At 39.1% G+C, this 21,993-nt stretch overlaps 1 protein-coding gene across 6 annotated transcripts in view; it reads right to left on the bottom strand.

Annotated features, from left to right (window-relative positions):
* The window catches only part of NRG1 (neuregulin 1), a 182,822-nt gene that overhangs the window by 127,032 nt on the left and 33,797 nt on the right, over positions 1-21,993 (bottom strand). For all 6 annotated transcript variants that reach the window (XM_044443986.1, XM_044443985.1, XM_044443984.1 and 3 more), the window contains exons 2-3: positions 14,039-14,222; positions 6,053-6,177 (exon numbers count right to left, since the gene is read on the bottom strand). In XM_044443986.1, the coding sequence (XP_044299921.1) occupies positions 6,053-6,177; positions 14,039-14,222 (309 nt within the window). The remainder of the gene's footprint in view (positions 1-6,052; positions 6,178-14,038; positions 14,223-21,993) is intronic.

Genomic DNA, 21,993 nt, shown 5'->3' on the forward strand with positions numbered 1-21,993 from the left:
TCATGGATTTGGGGATCCATGCAACACCAAGAATATTTGCTTGATTGGTTTTATTTGAATTCCACTCGTCTTTTTTTTTCTATCAAGGAAATTGATAGGAACTCAAAGTGAATGCAAAAGTTTCCATCAATGAGTACAAAGAATGAGCTAACAAGAGAAAAAGGAGAAAGAAGTGAATCTCATCTAAGCGGTGCACAGTCGAAAAGGAACTGAGGGAGTGGGTGGGGCCCCCTCTCTATAGCAGGACTACAGAGGGGATGGGCTGCCCTGCTCACTCCCTGACGCGGAGCCGTAGAAGTTTCTTCTGACCTAAGCCTTTCGTTCTCACTTAAGCCTGTGTGTTTGTGTGGAATGCACAGAGTAGGAGTGTCATATGCACTCCAGCACTGACCAAAGACGGATGGCAACAAGATTTCTGGAAGGAGCTACAGTTGTCTTCTAAATATTTTCCTGTCTTGAAGAAGTATAGAGGACCTCTGTCTTCATTCATCTCTGTTCACAAAGATGAAGTACTATTTCTAAAAAGATTAGTGCATTTTTTAGTGTTTGATTTGAACTTCCAAAATATTCTCCAGAATTAAAAAACAGTCTCCCATTTTTCCATCTATATCTGGTAAAATGGTATGAGGAAGGAATAAGGTTGTGCAGGCACATAGAAGCAGTATTCAATGACACGCTGTTGACATAAATTATGTTGCGTTACTGCAAACAACTTCTAGTGCAATGTCAATTTTACTTTCTGGTGCAACAGGTTTCCTGGAGAAAACTTGAGTATCAGTAAGTGCTATAAGTAGTTTACACTAGTGTAACAATGTGCATTTGTGGAACTGCTGCACTGGATACTGCCTATAGTATGTGTGTGAATGTTAAAAGGGAAAATAAATTAGCCCAATATATACTCTGAAAGATTCAGCCAATATAATTTACTGACCAGTTGAAAGAAGAGTTCCTTGCTCACATTGGAAATTCAGCAAGTATGACTCCTAGCATCAAAGCAACTTTCGGTCTGTTTGGGATCTCAAATAATTTGTACTTTAAAAAAAGGAAAGGGAAGGGGGAAAAGCAGATGATGTATGGCAGGGGTCCTCAAACTTTTTTAATAGGAGGCCAGTTGAAAGGCTGCGGTGACCATCGTGGGCCGGTGAGGTGGGGGTGCCTGGGGGTGCTGGCCAGTGAGGTGCCATTGGGGGCGCACGAGGCGGCATCGGGCACACGCAGCGGTGACTTGCTCAGAGATCTCCCAGTGAGTCCAAAACCATCTCTGAGCGAGCGAGCCACCACCTCCCCGCTCACGCTGTGAGGCAGTGGCAAGCGGCGTGTACAGGAGGCAGGTGGTGGTGACTTGCTCACTCGGAGACCATCTCTGAGTGAGCAAGCAAGTCCCCACCTCCCCACCTGCGCAGCAAGCACGTGTGCGAGCTGGGAACAGTGGCGCAGGCCGGATAGAAGGCCATGGTGGGCCGGATCTGTCCTGCGGGCCGTAGTTTGAGGACCCATGATGTATGGGCTTCTTTTAACTGTTCCTTAGAAATTTTTAACTTGTTTATCAACCTCAAGCCACATTTAGCGGTTTCTTTTAATGAACAACTCACAAACTGTCAAATCATTTTGATAAGAAAGAATGACATACTTTTGATACTTTCAATGTAGTAAGTAATCAACCCAATAATGTTTGTCTTATGCTGCAAAACAACAGATGGGGCTACAGTTCAGTGGAAGAATATGTTTTGCAGTGATTTTTATTCATTTATTTTAAAATATTTTTAAGCAGCCGTTGAAGGTACAAGAACCTCTCATGCAACCTGCATGCACATAGTCCCAGGCTCAATTCTTGATATTTTGGGAAGGGGCATGAAAAGGCTCTGATCTGTAATAATGCAGAGCTACTGGCAGTGTAGACAGTGGTGAGTTATACAGTATGAAGATGTGACTTAGTATACTGGAGCTTCATGTATTCATTTAACTGGAACTGCTCTTGTCATCTCCCAACTCGCATTCAAGAGAAGACAGACCATAGCTTATAGGAGCTTTATAAATTCACATTGGGAGTTCTGCCCATTAAATCAACAAAGACCAGATGTTAACCAGAAATCTCATTATAACTGCAATGAGCACAATGTATCTAAATGGGTTGTTGTGTTGCTGCTGCTGCTTTTACCACCTTTGGTTTTCTTCTGTCTGAGATTTACAGTCAGCCTGCACAGCTAATAAAATACACACACACACAAACAAATATAGTATGTTCTTGAAAGTAAGTATAATGTTTTCAAACTGCAAATGAAATGCCTTAGGCCAATGCAAATTACAAGGTCCTGGCTCTTCAGAAAATAATTATGTTATATAATAGTATAAATACATATTTAAATATACTATATTTGGCACAAGTATCTTGATAATGTCAGCCTTAATTTTCACAAAGTATTATCAGTACCTTTCAGCTGAGTATAATATGATACTTAAAATAAGTTACTTAAAAATCCATACAACAAAGATGTAGCAAGACTCTTTTGTAGAGAAATAAAGTGGCAAATTAGTTTGTGAAAAGCAATTAACACAAACGTACCCAAACCTCAGTGTTTGCTATTTATATCACTCCTCTGGAGAACCTTGCAAATCTTTCCTGACCTCAATTACACTCTCCTAAGGAGGGCTGCAGTTGAAATGTGGCAAAGTAACTTTCTTTACATCCACTATGGAAAAGAGCTCTTGCAATTTTTAAGAACAGATGAGTTACTAACATTAAGATGGATTAAAAATGAATGTGGTCTTTAAGTTTTCTTTGGGTTTAAAATGATTATTTATTTGAGGGTGAGAGGTGAGAAATCCAAGTCTCTTGCATTAAGGCAACAATGTCAATAAGTATTTGGCTAAATGGTATGAAAATGTCTTGGAGGGCACAAGGGAGGACCAAAAAGCCTTCAGGTAAAATAGTTAGCAAAGAAGGAGGCAAAAGAAAACCAGAAAAAATGAAAAAAGTTAAAATAGTGATGATGATGATGATGATGATGATGATGATAGCAGCAGCAGCAGCAGCAGCAGCAGCAGCAGCAGCAGCAGCAGCAGCTTAAACTGAAGAAACGCAAACACATTTTTTCCTTATTGTTGCAGCCGGGAACTGACAGCATATTCAGTTCTTGATATCTGAAGGCCAAAAGCAAGATGGTGGCGCAAGATAAATACACCCTCAGAAAGAACAGACAAGATGTTCATTAGTTAAAGACAGAACTTACCTTTAGAGAGAGGGTGGGCAGTGCATGGGCCATGGGCTGCTTATGACCCACCTAGTCTTTTTTGCAGTTCCCACATCCCCACACTGTAGAAATTTGTAGTTCAGCAAAACCAAACAAATTTCCCCTTTAAAATAAATACTTTGTCTTAAAGGGAAAAAGTGGCTTCACCACATCACTGAAGCTTGGCAGCAAATTCAGCAACACAGCAGTAATTCTGGAAGCAGCTAGAAAAGTATAGCCCCTTTGGTGGAGAGTTAGCCCCCACTCCTCTAAGCTGGACAGAGAACATAAGCAACATGAATGAACGACAGTCTAAAATATTTGCAAAACAATTTTTTTAAACACTAAACGATAAAATAGCATAGTCATTGCTTTAGAGTTGTTCTGAAACTATGCTTTCAAGTGGTTTACAAGTTCACCAGCTCTCATCAACTTTAGATGGTCTAGCTCTATATGCATAAGTCCTACTTTAATATGCGAGGTGTCTTCAAAAAGTTTCCACACTCTTGTATTTTATAGATATATTGTATTTATTTTTTGCTGATGGAATTAACAAGCTGGTATGACACTGGGAAAAATGCATTGCAAGGGAAGGTGATTATGTAGAAAAGTGATGCAATTAGTTTTTGGAATTCTTAATAAATAGAGCTTTTAAAAGTGTGGAAACTTTTTGAAGACTTCCGTATAATTTAGCATCCACAATTTAGCCATAAAAACTAGAATAGTTTCCTGCAATTTCTGAGTGCTGACTAATAAACCTCAATTAAAAAAAAAAAAACTACCAGACGGCAGCCCCAAAAGGAATGAACTATTGCTTACTACTTGTTCTAATCACATCATATTTAACAGGTATTCTAATTGCATCATATTTAAACCTTTCCCATTTATAAAACCAGCTTGACTTGTTTCCTCAAAAGCTTCTGAAATATAAGGTGTCTGCTGTAAGATGGTTGCTGTGGTTGTATCAAACAGCAAGATATACTAAAGTGGACAGTCAATTATCTTTTATTGGACCAATGCCTGTTGCCAAGAAATACACCACCTTTGAATGAAACGCTTTAAAATCTTATTTTTCAATGATGACATCCATTTTACTAAGCAACCACATTCTAGATGTTCTCAACATGTGCTACAAAAATTTTACTTAAAACCAAGCTTTAATTTCACTATAGGAAATGGTATATGAACTCTGCTAGAGTTTTATGACATACATTTTAGGGCTTGGAATTAGATTCCACCACACATTCTATGATCCTTTCCCCATTCTTTCAGCTGGAACAGAGTACATGAATATTCTCCTGCCCAAACATGTGTCCATTTATCTGAGTCATTACTTCAGCCTAGCATGTCTGGCTGCGTCCTGACTCTCTGGGATAACACCGGGAACTGGTAAAGCTATTCCAAGTGTGAAACTGTGCAGATTTATGAGCAAACAACTCCTTTATGTATGGGAACTAAGTAAGTTTACAAGGGAAGAGCAAAGCCTGCTTAATCCATTATTTTAATACCTCTAAGTCAGTACTCCAATATAACAATTAATATTTTAACAGTATTACAACAATTTAACTTACCACAACAATGTTATGTGTTTCATTTTCACATTTCTAGTATTTCATCCTGACTAAATTTACTTTGTTCATCCATTTAACATTAGAGATAGATGCATCTGTTCATTTCTGTGCTATTCTATTTCTTACTTTTCAGTTCAGTTCAGTACAAAAATTCCTAAGTATTTTGATACAATCTTTTCATATACTGTAAGGGTAAGCTTTACACTTTTTGTAAAGATTACAAATCCTGATGGAGTAGACAGAAATTCATATATCTTTTGAGATAAGTAAAGCAGAGCTGTTCTGGCTTAGCCCATGGCAAGAACAAAGCTATAAAGATATATGCTTTTCAGTTTAGAAGTTCTATTTTAGTCTCATTTTCTGCTCCTAACAATCACAAATCTAAATTACATTACCTGAGGGAAGATAATGGTTTTAAGGAGCTTTGTATAACCCATACTGTAATAATTTGTCAAATGAGGACAGTGAACTGATCAAAAATCCATACGTACAGAAGGTGAATTTGTAATGACTTTTGTCAAGCCAAACAATGAAATACTCAAAACATGTGGGTGTAGTTAAGCAGCTACGTCATCTGAAGATGACATTGGTTCAAGATGGGAAGACTGCTATGCTAACCTCACACTTAAGGAAGCCTTCACCCATGAAAAACTTTGAGTTGTACCTACTTAAATGTAGAACAGGACTGATAGGGTAAAATGCCATTTTAAAGGATGTGTTTTTCTTAACTAGGTTTGAAACTTATGTATTAGGTAAGGCATACTTCCTTCTAAGTTGTCTTGAAAGATGTAAAAACCCAATTCATACATGCATATTTTGGGCCATATTATTTGGAGATTGTATTATTTATATTAGGCTGACTTTGTTTTCTATAAAAAAGAGTCAATGCAGTGTAGTGGTTAAGAGCATAGGCCTGGGACTCAGGCAATCTGGGTTCTAGTCCTTGCTCAGCCATTGGAGCCAACCAAGTGACTTTGAGCCAGTCACAGACTCCCAACCCAAACAACCAGGATTGTTGTTGTAAGGATAAGACTGAGAGCAGGAGGATGAGAACCATCTAAGCTGCTTAAAGTTCTTTAAAAGAAAAAAGGTGGAATATAAATCAAATAAAGAAATAAAGCTGTCAACCTAAGTACTTCCTTTTCCAATTTCAATGCCCTTGTATAAATGTATTTATGTGATAATGCCAACTATTCTTGCATGAATTCCTTCTACTGCTGTAATAATAATTAAAAATTAACCACATCTTACCATTGATGTCTGTAATGATTATCTGAGCTTTGGTGCTGTTGTTTCCAAACCTGTTGCTCGCTTTACATGTATACTCCCCAGCATCAGTCAATGAAGCTCTAGAAATGCGAAGTTCTGAGAATGTCCTAGGGAAAAGCAGGATGAATAAGCATTACACCACTAACACCTGCAACTCCGAAAAAGACATTTTTGCGTGTTATTCAATGGCATTAATATTGCTGGAATAGAGAACAAGCATTTTAATGAACTAGACAGGCTAAAGCTGATTTAGCACTCTGTGAACTTTTAAAACTATGTATCTGTTTAATATTTTGTGATATTTATGTGATTTGAGCTACCTTTGAGTGAAGTTAGGATGTAACTGAGTAGGACAGAAGCCTAACTTTACTACTCTATCTACTGTCTAAAACAGTTATGACTGCCTTGTTTATTGGTGCTACAGAAGAAATGGTTTAAGCTGAATTTGAACAAACCTGGAGGGCAAGTCTATTTTTGTTTGCATTGGTCAAGGGGGTTAACATTTGTGGCTTGAAATTCCTTAAAAACATGATTAGTTCTATATCTTAACCAGAGGATTTGTTAAGAGGCAGTTGAAGCTGGAAGAGATCAGAAAGGATGTGTTGTGTGGCAATGCCCATATGTGACTGCACAGAGAGCAAGATATAATATCATGTATAATATGATGTATTATATTGTATAATAAGATGGTCTGTAAAACAGAACAAACATATTATTTATGTGAACCGTCCCAAGGCTATAAGCGATGGGGTGGCATACAAAAATTCTAAATAAATAAATAAATATTACAGAATGCCATTTTAAAGGGTTACTTGGAGAGCAGGAGGCTGTGCTGTAAAGTAAAGCTTTAAGCAGAGAGCTAAGTGCAGAACTGAAAGGGTTCAGATAGGGGGATGATGAGGGGGAATTTCAGAAACAAAATCACCCAATGCTGGAAGCCAGAAGCAGCATAAAGGAGGCAGGAAAAGTCCTGGTTTGCATCAAAAAGCAAATCATGGTTTGTTTAGTCAAAGAATTACCAATATCTAGTAGGAGTGAGCAAGCATGCTGTTTCCTGTGCACTTGCTGTTTTTGTTTTCAGTTAAAAATTCAGGAACACTCCTCAGTTGATAATGTGATGACCAAACTCAGAAACTCTGTGTTGTTTTGAGGTTCAACAACCCAAAGTTAGCTCAACCATAAAACCTGCATTAACTTGGGGTTGTTCCTCAGTTGTTTAATGGACTTCCAAAAGGGTTGATTTTTGGTTGCAGCAATTAAATATGCCATAATGATATAGCCACTGCCTTGTGACCTGGAGATCTAAGTACTGAATGCAGATTACACAGGTAGGAAAATCTATGTTGTTTTTCCACACTTGCTGACATATCTTGAATTACCTACAAACTGGTTCTCCTCATTCAGTGACCTTGGTAGTACAGCCTACCTAGTCTCGTCCATACTCTCATTCAAAACTATGAAACAAGGCTTTGGGATTTTCCAGGCTGCCACTGTCACTACAAATACTGATGATAAATTCAGTGTATGAGAGAGAGTTTTCACAGTCTTTAAACACAAACAATTCCAGTATTGATCCGAGGGCAGAGGATGCAGGCCATTCAGAGGTTATACCCTCAGATCTATCTTAAAAATAGATCTGAGGGGGGTCCCAGGGAAACCAAATTAAATTTCTGGGGATCCAAGAGTATTTCTTCAGATACTGTCAGAGGGGCATAGATAGATTTAAGACTTCACAGAGGCGGATTTCTCCACATTTCAAATCAAAAGGCATGTTTGTTTTCACAAGATAATTTGTATAGGGAGATGCAGAAAATACTCAAAAGCAGATCATCCTTACATGTACATGTTCATTGTACATGTGGAACAAACCCTTGAAAAAAGCTAAAGTGGATAATCCCAGATTGCACCTATTGCTTATTTTTAAAATTTGTTTGCATCACAAATCAAATTTACCTCAATTTAGCTATCAGCTGACCATATTTATCTTCAATATTTTCCAAGGTAATTGCAATGCCTGCGTGTTTATGTGTATTTGCAAGCACACATGCCTTTCTCCCTGCACTCTTCATGGAATTCTGCCTAATGACTGCTTTTGTTTTAATATATTTGCATCTGAAATACTATTTGATATTTTAGTTTGACAAAAACTTAGAAAAGGCCAAGTAATATTAATTCATGTAATTACTGGATTATTTATTCAAATGTAATATTATTATATTTTTATTGCTCAAACCTACAGGGTACTTTTCAAAATAGGTTTTGCCAATGTGGCTTACACAATTAAAAAATAGAACAAGCACAATTAAGCAGTAGCATGAAATATTAATATTTAAAATAATCACATTTGCAAAATGCCAGCCAGATAAAAAAATAAAGTCAAAAGAAAAAAAAATACCCAAAAAGATGATTTTGTGAATATGTGAAAATAGGCTTAGAATGAAATAAATTCAGAGAGCTAATTAGGTGCCTGAATACAAGAATACCACAGAAGCAATACATTCTCACTGCTTATATGGATAATTATGGGTGCTTCTGCAGAGCAAAGCAATGCACCGTGTGAATAAGCTGCAGACAACTGGGCTCGCTTGAGTTGTTCGCTTGGTCCTCCACTGGGCACCCTACTGCCACTCACTGCGCCACCCATCTTGTCTTCCCTGTTCCAACTGTGACCACTTTTTGCTGGTGTCTGTGTGTGTGTGGGGGGGGGGGGGAGTGCTGTAAAAAGCGCAGTTGTAAATTCATTGCAACAAGCAGTTGTACTGTTTTGGGAGAGGGCAAAAATGTGCACAAATATATTTGGATCCTTTTCTGGCAGTCTTTCCCAGTTGCATAAATATGCTATTATGGTTGTCAGAAATAAATGAAATCTTACTTGTCAGCTTCTACTTTCAAACTGTAAGCAGAAGGAAGAGGCAAGATTGCATATAAGCAAAATTGCAAGCAGTTGACAGCTATCAGTTACTTAGTACTGCAACTGGAATGTACCAGGAAAGGAAACAATACAGAGTAGGTGTGTTAAAGTAGTCTAAAGTTCCTTAGCAATGTGTCCAGGTAGTCAAAGAAAAAAAGCCCTGAAAAAGGAGAGACCTTAAGATTATCTGTAATGGTTGGAACATTAGATTAGAAGATCCACCCCAAAAACCCAACTTAGCTATTAAGCTTTCTAGGGCCAGTCATGATCTGACATGAAGATAAAATGGAGAAAGCAATGTAAGTCACTTTGAGCTCTTTGAAATAAAATGCAGTTATCATAATAAATACTGTGCATTGTTTACTATTTAGATCAACTAAGAGAGTAAGCTTTCAAGCTTCTCAGAATGCTACACTACAAATTCTGCACTACTCAACCATCATATAAAGGCTTAAACTTACTAAATTTACTTAAACTTACATGAAAAGTTATATTCTGTAAAAACTCACTGCTATAATTACATTAATTATACATTAAACAGACTTTTATTTCAGTGATAGAAATGCAAAACTTACACTAGACAGAGATAGGAGGCAGGAATCACTAATATGCTTTCCTTTCATCCAAGACTGTAAGTTGTACTGGTCTTTCTCCATCCCCATAACGTTGGCAAAATTGGAATGTTACATTTACAAAACTGTCAGGTGCTGATGTCAGACATGGGGTATCATACGTGCTCTAGGCAAGTCTTGCGTGAAGTGTTTTGTTTTTTGGGTTTTTTTTTTTGTGGGGGTTGCTGTTGTTGAACTTGACTTTAAAAAAGTGATGACGACTTGTGGTGAAGAAGCACATCCCTTCAGGCAGTTAGCGGTCTGCAGCCTCTGTCCTTTATAAACATGGCTGTTTGTACAAACCAAAAGAGGTGCAGTCTGGCCTGTCTTGCTGACTGCCAGCATAAGAGTGGACAAGCAACTTAAAGTAAATGCTATTGATCCCACGCTAAGCTATCACAGAATCTTTGAGGCAGACAGCAGGAACCTCAGCATGTTACCTACAGCTCATATACATTGCAACAGAGCAAAGACATCACACAAAAACTCCATACATCATGTAGGGTCTGTAACATTTAGATCAGGCATCATGGAGGGAGAAACTGAATGCCAAGGAGAGGAACAGAAGCACTGCCTGCTTTGATTAGCAGGGCACTATCACATTACTCTCAGGTTTTATTCAGGGCTTTCACAGGAGTGCCCATAAGCATTGCTGTCTTCTGAATGTGTATGCATGAAACCTATTCTGGATTGCGGAGCAAAATGAAAGTACAACCAGTCAGTAAAAAAAAAAAATATACAGTTTTATTGCTATTGGAAACCAATTAGAAGCTTTCCTTGTATGTCAGAAAGGAAGCTAATGTGAAGTGCTTGTTTCTTATGAAACAAAAACTATGCCCCAGTCCATTAACTCCAGGGGCTCATTATGATCTTTTTAATTACTGTTTTATACAGCCTGCATGCATTTTGAAATGTTCCTTGGAAAATTTCAAAGGGAAATTTAATTTTATGTTTGATTTTCACCAACACTATCAGAAGTCAGCATTATTTCAATGTCTTTGAGAGAAATAATATGCTATAAGTGTAACGGTGGGCTTCCTGAAATATTTGTGTTTTTGTTTAATTTACTGAATAATAACATATATTTGGAAATTCTGTATCCCCATTCAAGTAAATATTTATATAAAATATACTTTGGGGAAATGCAACAGTAATACTGCACTGGTGAGTGGGGCTACATAGCATGTAATTGTTTACTTGGAATCAGAAAATTACAAGCTTCACTTAAGTCCTCTAACCCAGGGGTCTCAAAGTCAACTTACCTGGGGGCCGCTGGAAGTAGAGTCTGGGCGAGGCTGGGCTGCATCAAGTATTCCACCACCGCGGTGGGGGTGGGCCACTCATCCGGATGCCGGCCCGGGCACCACCGGCGCTCTGAAGGCCGCAGGGCCCCTCCCCCGTGCCCCGCCCCTCCCAGCAATTGGCCCGCAGGCCGCGAGTTTGAGACCCCTGCTCTAAACCATCCCACACTTGCGTATTTCTAAGATGACATATATTTCAGGTATTATCTACATCTATTTTTTATCCAAATCTGATACAAAGAGATTTCAGTGTTTTTAGCTATTCTATCATCTCTTTGACAATCTCTGGAGAGGTTTGAACATCTGTTGGATGTCTGACCATGAACTAGTGCAATGTGGTAAGATGCTCCCTTCCTACATGCTTTTGGTGGGATTGTCTGCATAATCAAAAATCGATTTGGTGAAAGCATAACCGGCAATGCATTGTATATGCATACTGTCAGTTCTGATAAATGCTTTCTCCTCATTTCAATACTGTGACGGTTGGTTTTTTTTTTAACAACCAAAATTCAATGTTAAAAAAGTCTAGAGATATTTGTTTATTTTTCAGAGTTTATTCAACCTCTGCCAGCCATGAAAATGAACAAAGACTTATGAAAACCATTATCTGAAGCCCCAGGAATCACAGAGAAAATGCTAGGAATCCTGTACAGTCTCTCCTCTGATTTTTTTTTGGGGGGAGGTTGCCTAGCATTTCCGACACACTTTAAAGCTTTTCCTCATAGCCTCAGTAGTTCAAATGTACTTTCTAGACCAGCAGTTCTGAAAAACTTTATGGTTTCAGTGAATTCATCTCCAAGAACTGATTCATCTGCGAAGGAATCCCTGAATTACTGCCAAGGAAATTCAGTGCACTGCAAAGGATTCGGTGTCATGCTATAAAGGTCACACTCATCATCACCCCAAAGAGCTTAGTGCACACCTTGGAATACACATGGTACTGCCCTGCAGCTTAACTCTGTAGAGGAGGATTGGGTCTTTTGAAGATGATTGCCAGCTGTTACTTTCCTTCTTGCTGAGAAGCCTTCGTAAGCTTACAAGGAAACTGACATCTTCTGGACTAGCTGCTTGCTTTTTTTTCTTTTTAATAAGCACTGTATTTCTCAGTAGGCACCAAGTTCTCTATATAATACCAAAATTCTGTGCTTGTATGTTGTGACTTTGATACATGTATAGTCATGCCAATGGACATCTCTGGAGTTACAAATTAAATTTCTATAAGCATGTAAGGGAACTTATTGAGCAATATTAGTACTAAGAATGAAAAGATACAGGTGGGCCAGTATTTACCTATAAATCTAAAATATTTTACTCTTTAAAAAGCAACTTTAATTCATCTTCCAGTAACCTTCCTGGAATACTTTAGTCCATATGAGATTTTTATGCTGATCTAATAGTAATGAAGCCTCCTCTACCAGTCCTCCCTGCATAGTTGTTAAGCAAAGTATTTTGTTTCAATCAATCAGGTTTGGTTTATGTTTTCACTGTAACAGATTCTTTCATTGATATCATTAACATAGTGACTAATGAGGACAAAACAGCAGAGATAATTTATATTTCCAGTAGTGTAACATTCAATTTAAAGCAGAAAAATGGTGACTTAAAGGTTAAGTGCTTTTTTAAAATTCTGGAAATGAATACTGCAGTCATGACAATAAGCCTAGTAAGCTCTCCAGGTACTTGTTCTTCAAAATGAAGCTTCAGAAATTATGTTCTCTCTTCCTCTTATGAGAAACATATGCCAAAATCAGGGAGGTGGAGGCCACATATACACTGATATTTGATAAAGCAAGTCTCAGTCGGGGAAAAATCACCAATTATCTGGCCAGGGAGACTTCTTTTATATTGTTATTTATTTTATATTGTTAATTTTATATTGTTATTTTTGTATTTTATTGTATTTTATTTTGTGCTGTGAGCTGCCCCAAGGCTTCGGCAAGGGGCAGCATAGAAATGTTTTAATAAATAAATAAATAAAATCTTTATTTTAATTTAATTTATGGTGAGATTTTAGCTTCACAACAATTCTGTGAGGTAGCTTATGCTTAGAAACAGCAATTCAAATGTTTTTGTAAGTTTCACAGAAGATTAGGGATTTGATCCTAATCCCTAAGGATCAGGGATCCAAACTGAATATATTCCATGTCCAAACCCAGCCTTTATACCATACTGACAGCAATGTATTAAAGATTAAAAACTGAACTATCCAGGTCAATGAAAAATGAAGTTAATATCCATGGACCCATGCAACACAATTGCCAGACATTCAGGCAAACTCTGGCAATAGCATCTGGGTCCGTGAACTTTTATGAGGGAAGATGAGGCCAACCAGGAGATAATCCTTTCAAAATGTAGCAAGTTAACAAGTAAATAATCAAGGGCCTCTTCAGTACCTTTCACAAGCAACCATTTCGGCTATCATCCTATGGCCATCAAATGCTTCTGAATGCCACAGAATAGGTTGGAACCCCAAAATTTTTCCAAGGCTGGAACTGGGGGAAAGTGTTTTAAGGTCAAAGCTCTGACCATAGAATGCCTTCTCCCTGTCCTTGTACCCAATATGATTCTTTGAACAATGGCTACAATTTCAACACGACAATTAAGACTTCAGAGCTGGCACATGGAGGAGGTGTTCGGTCTGTTGAAATTCAATGTATCCTGGAGGTGCCTCAGACCCTCCTCCCAAGAAGGGGCAAAAAACACTTGCCTCTGCAGTCCTCCCACCCTTAATTGGATGACACTCTGCCACAATGGATGCCACCTTCAGTTTCATGAATCTGAAACAGCGTGGATACAAAGCTGTTTTAAAAAAGATTTTAAAAAGTCTGCATGGGTTCAATCTTTACACAATGACAAATAGGCTACACATTAGATATATGAATTATAAATTGAAACCTGTCCCCATGGAACAAATAAAGAAATTAATTAGTTATGCTAGTTTATTATTATGAAACAAGATATGATAGAAGCTACTTCATAAATCCAACCAGTGGAAATAAAAGGATAATCTATTTCCATCAATTTCTCTTTCTGCACATCCACACAACACATTGTTGGGCATGGTACTGGTAACACCTGAATCCTGGTAAATAATTCAAATTCTCTCTTACATCTTAGCTTTTGAGATACATCACTGTATACTTACTTTTGTTTTTTGGGGCTCTTGATCTTGATATTTTCCGGTCTGTTTCTTTTTGTTATTTCTTTTCCATTCTTTAACCATTTGAATTTGAGAGAGGAGTGCTCAGAACTTGCTTCGCATCTGAGAACTAGTGTCTGACCCACAGCAGATTCCTGGCTTTTCATCTCTTTCAATTTAGGTGGCACAGCTAAAGAAAGAAAAAGTGTAAGTGACTAGGTAGTCCTTGAAAATGTGACAAGTGACATTTGGGCAATTTGGGCCATTTAAGACTTACCAAGTTAATATATTCTTTACATCAAAATTGTGAAGTTTAGCAAGTACAATGAGGTGGGGTGGAAGAGCCAGGGATTATAACTATTATTATTAATTTCATTTCTATACCTCTCAATACCAGATCACTAGGAATTGCTAATTCATGGAAGCCATGTGTATATATCAAGACTATTATCCCATCAAGAGCAGTGATAACCACTGTAACTGTTGCGCCTGCACCTCTATTCACATTTTATGGGTCAAATATCAATTAATGTCACCTTCCAATGAAGTGGTGGGGGGAGGTATCTTATCTCACTCATATCCTCATTGTTATTTTGTAATAGGCACTTGCCTCCCCTGAAAATTATCCAGTACCAGAATAAACTGAATGTTTTAGAAAAGTTATTTTTTTCTGAAGGTATACCATGTTCTGAATATTTAAATGCTTTAGATCTTACACATATAACTTGCGAATCCAGCTGAATAGTACATCTAAAATTTCCTCTGAAAAATGAGCATAATTGTACCCTATACTGACAAACAAGTCCCCAACTCTCAGCTCAAGAAACTTTGATTTGTACATGTTTTTCATTTTTTAAACCCTTCAGTTAAGAAATACATTAACTTGATCCCGCTGATAGCATAACTGAGAAATTGCTGTGTAAACCTAACTGATCCTGGTGCACCTCACTAAGCACTCGTCCAGACACAGCTAAACAGAAGAGTTCACTCACAATGTTGTTGCCAAATGTTCCTACTTCATTTTATTTTTATTATATTTATTATCCTGCATTTATTCCATCATGAAAGCCTACACAGCAGACGTATGGTGTCCAGCTTGTCTCCCCTGCAGTTAATAATAAGCAGACCAGATTTGGAGGGCAGCTTTCTCATGTGCCTTCAGATTATACCTCGATCTATGGCCAAATTCAGGGAAAGTCTGTTATGCAGTACAGAAGCAGAGGTTCACTGTGCATAGTATTTTGTGGCTGATGGTTTTGACATCAGAATCCAATCAAATGTTTACATATTTTTAAAGAAGTTTTTTTAAGGACTTGTATTAACTTCCAATCACATAAAACATGCAAGCACAATTTAAGAAATGTTTTTAAGGTTGACAGTCCACTTGAAACCTATGTGTGCATGAGTGCACATAATCAATTGCCAACTCTGCATTCAAATAGGAGGCAAATATGGTAGCTGATTGCATAGCGACAATAGAGTAAAATCAGGCCCATTCAACTCAATGTTTTAAAATTGTGACTGTTTCTTTTAGAGATAGATCCTAATTCATAATATTTTCCTGTTTAAAACCACAGGATAGCCTGGCAAGCAATACTAAAATTCCCTTGGATAAGTATAGTCTGACTCCTAACGGATGCTTTTCCCCGTCTAAACAAGCATAGAATTGTGCCTTAAGTCTACTTTATGTGTTTCCTACTTTCTTTGTCAATCTAACATTCTTTTAACATGCTTAATTAAAACAAAAACAACCCAGGTTGCCTAGAAAGGAATAGGGAAAAAATGATCCTTTGGATATCAGCTCCCAGCTTGGCAGGCTGTTATTCAATTCGCTCTTCCATCATGGGTCATTGATTGACCCTGTACTAGCCACTTGGCTGCTGTGGTTTTCCTACTCCACAAGAACAAGCCACTTGCACTTCAAAGGAATGTGTTTGGGAAGAAAAGATGTCACAAATTACAAATGAACCTTCATGGTGTAACAGTAAGCCCAGGAAAATCACAGGGATGTGTGAGTGGAGGTCTCATTGACCTCAGTGAAATCTATCTCTGAGAAAACATGAATAAGACTGGGCTGCACAAACAATGATATCCTTATTTTTCTCCATCTTAAACTTGTGCATCAGACAGATGGTATGCTACAAAAGCCAACCAACACACATTTACAGCACAATTTTACACATAACCACTCAGAAGTAAATCCTATCAATTTAAGTAATTCATAAACAGTATTTCAGTTTTGGTATTACTGCTCGTATCTTTCCTGTACTCTTTCATTATTGTTATTTCATCATTTTTCACAAACATAATTTATATTTCAAAAATAGTTCACTGCATCCAAAATCCTCCACTGATTTTCCCAAGGGGCATCAACATCCTTTGAAGGCTACACCATTTTTTTCAAGGTGAAAGAAAGAACTGTATGCATCAAACTTTATAATGAACTAAGATTTTGAAGCCAACAATCTGTGACCAGAAATAGTATTTCAAAAAGGCTCAGGGTTCAATATAATGGTTATTCTCATACATCATGGTAAGCCATCAAGCCTGCTTTAATAAACCACAATGCACTTGAGCAACATTTGCCCCTTCATGTGAATGGTTTAACAAACTAGAAGGCTATAATTAAGCATACATTCCCATTATACCTGGACTGAGGACCATGACTAATGTCTTCAGAACAAACTAGTATCAGAGGCCAACTTTCAAGCAGTAATGACACAAACTGGTACTGTGCTTCTTGGCCTTCCAGGACTCAAGAGTTAAACACTTGCCTAAATATGTATCTGCACACATGTGTATGTGTAGATATATGGGTGTGTGCACGCCTGTGTGCATGCATGTATGTATATATACATATATTATACATCAGACAAGGCAAGCCCTAATCTACAAAATCTCACTCCGCAGTAACTGTGTTCATCTTTAAGGTGTCATAGAATTAAAATAATGAATCTTTTGTAAGAACAATCTATAGTTCTGCCTAGTTTAAAAATGTATTTCTACTACGCAAATATACTTTATCTTGAGGCCACAACCAAAGCCAAAACAGTGGAAAAATCAGCTCTGGTGTTTAATCTGCATTGGCATTCACTGAAATTTCAACTACCTCCAGTCTCTGGAACCCCGATCTTTTTTATCAGTCATAAAGTGGGATTGTTTCTCTTAAAGCTGCTTGTTATCTAGAAGGGTGTAGGTTACTACATATTCAACAATCTGTTATTATCTCACTGCAACCAACCCCACAATTCTGTGGAAGGAAAGCGGCAGAGGTTGTTTCACCAGGCATGTCTCTAGATACTCCTTAAATTATACATGACTACCTAGTATAATTGTTTATCTCAAAAATTTGCCGTAGGCCTCAAAATTTCTGGTTTCTGTAATGAACCTCTGAGACATACAAAATGAATAAAGAGATTAATTTTATTGGAGTTACTGTTAGTTGCAAAAAGCATAAATCTCTTGGAATGAAAATAGAAGATTACTAAAGAACTTCAGGTAGAAATCACATTCCTTGAATCATTTTTAGTAAATAAGTCTGGTAGTAAAGTCAGTAAAAATCCCCTTATTTGGGGGGTTGGGAGGGAGACCTAAAATGGGCTATGGAAGTGTTCCTAAACATTTTTTTTAAAGTTTAGATATTTCTATACTGCCTTTTTCTTTTTTGAAGAACTCAAGGTTCTCTCCTACCCCAACAACAACAGCCCTGTGAAGTAGGTTGCGCTGTGCATCTGTGACTGGTTCAAAGTCACCCAGTTGGCTGCATGGCTGAGTGGAGACTTGAACCCAGATTGCCTGAGTCCCAGACACATGCACTTAACTGTCACGCCACTCTTGCACTTGCTCTGTTAGCACTTTACTGAAATATTAAAAAATGGAAATTAAGCAAACCTCTTATAAGAACTACACCCCCCCACCCCGCCAATCGTACCTACAGTTCTCACAAGGGCAACAGATAGTGTGTATATGTTGCATTCCTTAATGTTTGGAAATTAGTTTTTTGTTTTTTCCCTTTAATTTTTAAATACTCCATAGGCACAACTTGTTGAAAAGAATGGTTTACAAGGAAGACTTTCTCCAGGATACATGTATCTTTCTAATTTGCACAGTCACGTATTTTGAAGTCATATTGTGATCCTAAAGCTACTCCAAGACGGCAAGTAGTTTTATTATTTATTATTATTTATTATTATTATTATTAGAACATTTCTATGCCGTGAGCTTATGAACTATCACACCCCTTGACAAGGGTGCCCATGACCTCCTTATTGTGTTCATTCCATTATAAGCTTCCATCCCTACCATCCATACTGCATCTTAAGGAGCAAGGAGTAAGACTGCTGCCAGTACAAATGTTTTGAAACATTAGACTATCTGCTTCATACGCAAGTTTCATCTGCAGATCTTGACCAATGGTTTAAATCAGGGGTCTCAAACTCAACTTACCTGGGGGCCGCTGGAAGTAGAGGCTGGGTGAGGCTGGGCCGCATCAAGTATTCCACCATCGCGGTGGGGGTGGGCCGCTCATCCGGATGCCAGCCCGGGCACCACCAGCGCTCTGAAGGCCGCAGGGCCCCTCCCCCGTGCCCCACCCCTCCCGGCAATTGGCCCGCGGGCCGCGAGTTTGAGGCCCCTGGTTTACCATGTACATAATTGTATATATACCCACATTTATGAAATAATAATATTATGAAAGGTTTCTTCTATATCTTCTGGTGTGTTTTTATAAAATTCTACAAAAGTGCACGCCAGAATTTGTGGTACTTTAAAAAGAAACTTGCAAAATGGTCAGGGAATTAACATGAAAAGCTGGTTTGTTGCATCAGAAAATGTTAGGAATAAATGTAATAATCAATAATCAAGCAGTGCTGCAAAATAGTTGTAGACTCATTATTCTACAGCTGTCTAACCCTCCATAATTAAAAAAAGAGGGACACTCAAATCACCCACATGTAAAGGCAGGTTGCTTACCTGTAACTGTCGTTCTTTGAATGGTCATCTGTGCATTCACACACTTAGCTCCTTGCCACCTATGCTGCTGTGCCCATGTATGTGACCACACAGAGACCACGAAGAACAACTGTTTTGCTCTTGCCCTGCCATTGCCAAGAGGAGCAAATAACAGAAGACATTTTTCATCAGGTATCAACAGCCTTGAGCAAGTTAGGGTTTAAGTCCTGAAAGTCAAAGCTGGAAGCCAAGCTTTTAACTTCAGTAAACCTAAGGTTAAGAGAAAAACAACTTTGCGATTTACAGTTTAAATTAAAGTGCTCATTAGATTATAGGCTATGGAAAATATTCACAGTTATTTGCAGAATCAGTACTCTTTAAATCATTGATTGGATAATGAAAATGGCAAGTTCTCTCACTATAGATTTTCTTTGTTTTTTCCCTTTAATTTTTTATAATCCTTGTCAAGTGAGGCATTGCTCTTTTTAGAGGCTTTCCTGAAAGCTTTGTTGTCTGTCTCTTTTTTTTTTTTTCAGTCCTGCTGAAAGAAAGCAGTAAATCTACACCAATGTGGAGTAGGCTCATAGTACTGCATCAGCATGCAGTACTGCACTGCATCTGCCGTGAGAGATGTTAGGATAGCAGGACAGTTATCATACAGTCTCACTAGCTACCAAACTGGCAAGAACAATATAACATTATAACTCTGGGGAAATCTTCGCATAATACATGGATGCAAAGCAATTACTTGGTAGGCACAAGAAAGGTCATCTCCCAGTTCTGGATATTTTTATGAGCTGCATAAGTAAAAACTCTTAAGGCTTCGTGAAATTTGTAAAACTGGAAGTGGGGATGTAAATACTTTAGTGAAACAGCCTTTATGATTTTGGAAGTTGGAAATAATATATATATATCCTATGAAATCCTCCTTATTTGTTTTAAAAACTTAAATATTTTCAGGGCCAGCTTTCTGCCTGTAGATTGTTGGTAGGCAGGAGACCAATGCCCTCCAAAGAGGTACGAGAAACAAAGTGAGTCAAGCAGGGCTCACACAAAGGTTGCGAGCAGAAGCCCTGAAATTCAAATATCTATGGGAATCAAATACCTGCCCAATATTGATGGATGATGTTTCTGGCAGGGTTCTTTAGGGGTGTCGTCCTACACAGTATTTTCATGGCAAAGGATATATTTAGAGCTAGCCAACAGAAGGAGCACTTTAAACATAGAAACAGAGAGAGTCAGAAGGGGCCTCCTGGGCCATCTAGCCTGACCCCGGCTCCAGCCAGCTCCACTCACGACATGCCCACCATGTGCTTGTCCAGCCTATCTTTGAACCCCCCCACCGATGGGGCCTCAACGACCTCCCGTGGAAGCCCATTCCACACCCTCGGGGTCCTAACTGTCAGGAAGTGCTTCCTGGCATCCAAATGGAACCTTGACTCCCTGAGATTTGCTCCGTTGGAGTGCGTCCTGCCTTCCTCTGCAGGGGAGAACAGGTCTCTACCCATCTCCATGTGACATCCCCTCACATACCTGCATGTCGCCAACATATCCCCTCTGAGTCTCCTCTTCTCCAGGCTGAAGAGACTGAAGAGTTCCCTCAGTCTCGCCTCATACGGCTTTCCCTGCAAACTGGCCACCAACCTTGTGGCCCTACGCTGCACTGACTCCAACCTGGCTATATCCTTTCTGTACTGAAGGGCCCAAAACTGAGCACAATACTCCAGTTGTGGGCGCACCAGAGTCACATAGAGTGGTAGTAATACCTCTCTCGATCTCCAGCCACTTGTCACTAACCTGTTCTTATGACACCTATTCCTATGCCCCAAGTGCAAGACCTTGCACTTATCCACACTGAACGCCATCCTGTCATTTCCTGTTCACTTCCATAGTCTGTCCAGATCCTTTTGGATCTGTAGTACCTGCTCCTCAGTTGTGGTCACTGCTCCAGTTTTAGTATCGTCTGCAAATTTGATCAGCAGACTGTTCACCGCTTCTTCCATGTCATTTATGAAAAGATTAAACAGGATCAGCCCCAGGACAGAGCCCTGGGGGACCCCGCTTGGCACTGGCCGCCATCCCGACGATTCCCCACTAATAGTTACCCTCTGCTTTCGGTCAGTCAACCATGCCCTAATTCACCGGAGAGTGCTTTGGTGTATCCCAAAACTCCTCAGTTTCTCCACCAGGATATCATGGGACACTCTGTCAAAGGCCCTGCTGAAATCCAGGTAAACCACATCCACCGCATTACCTCCATCTAGCCATCTTGAAACCTTGTCATAGAATTCCACAAGGTTTGTCTGGTAGGACCTGTTTATGCGGAAGCCGTGTTGTGTGGCTGCCAGCCTCCCTTCCCTATCTAGCATTGCTAGATCTCTCTCTATTATGAGCCTTTCCATTGTTTTTCCTACAATGGACGTAAGGCTAACAGGTCTGTAATTCCCTATGTCCCTTCTACTACCCTTTTTGAAAATTGGGACCACTGATGCCACCCTCCAGTCCTCTGGAATTTCACCGTTCTCCACGAGGCCTCAAAAATGGAGGCCAGGGGACATGAGAGACCCCCTGCCAGCTCTCTAAGTACTCTCAGATGTAATCTGTCAGGGACTGGTGCCTTTGTAATGTCCAATGCCCTGAGGAGCCCCTCGACTTCTAGGGGGGGTGACTCTAATCTGTGCCCCTAAGTCCCCAGCCTCATCTAATCTCCTATGCGGATATCCCCCGTCCTGCTTTGGGGAGAACACAGAGGCAAAATAGTCATAGCATCTGTGCCTGTTCCCTCATATCAGTCACTGGATCTCCTTCCTCCTTATTTAGTGGTCCCACCACCTGTCTCCCCTTCCTCTTCCTCTTTACATGCTGAAAGAAGCCCCTTTTGTTGCTCTTGATATTCTTGGCAAATATCAGCTTGTAATCAGCCTTAGCCTTGTGAAGAATCCTTCTGCAATGGGCCTCCTCCTCCCGGTATACCCTTTTGTCTATTTGCCCCAGTACCCATTTCCTATGGA

The sequence above is a fragment of the Varanus komodoensis genome, unplaced genomic scaffold (assembly GCF_004798865.1).
Source record: "Varanus komodoensis strain SLA01 unplaced genomic scaffold, ASM479886v1 scaffold43, whole genome shotgun sequence".
Lineage (NCBI taxonomy): Eukaryota > Metazoa > Chordata > Lepidosauria > Squamata > Varanidae > Varanus > Varanus komodoensis.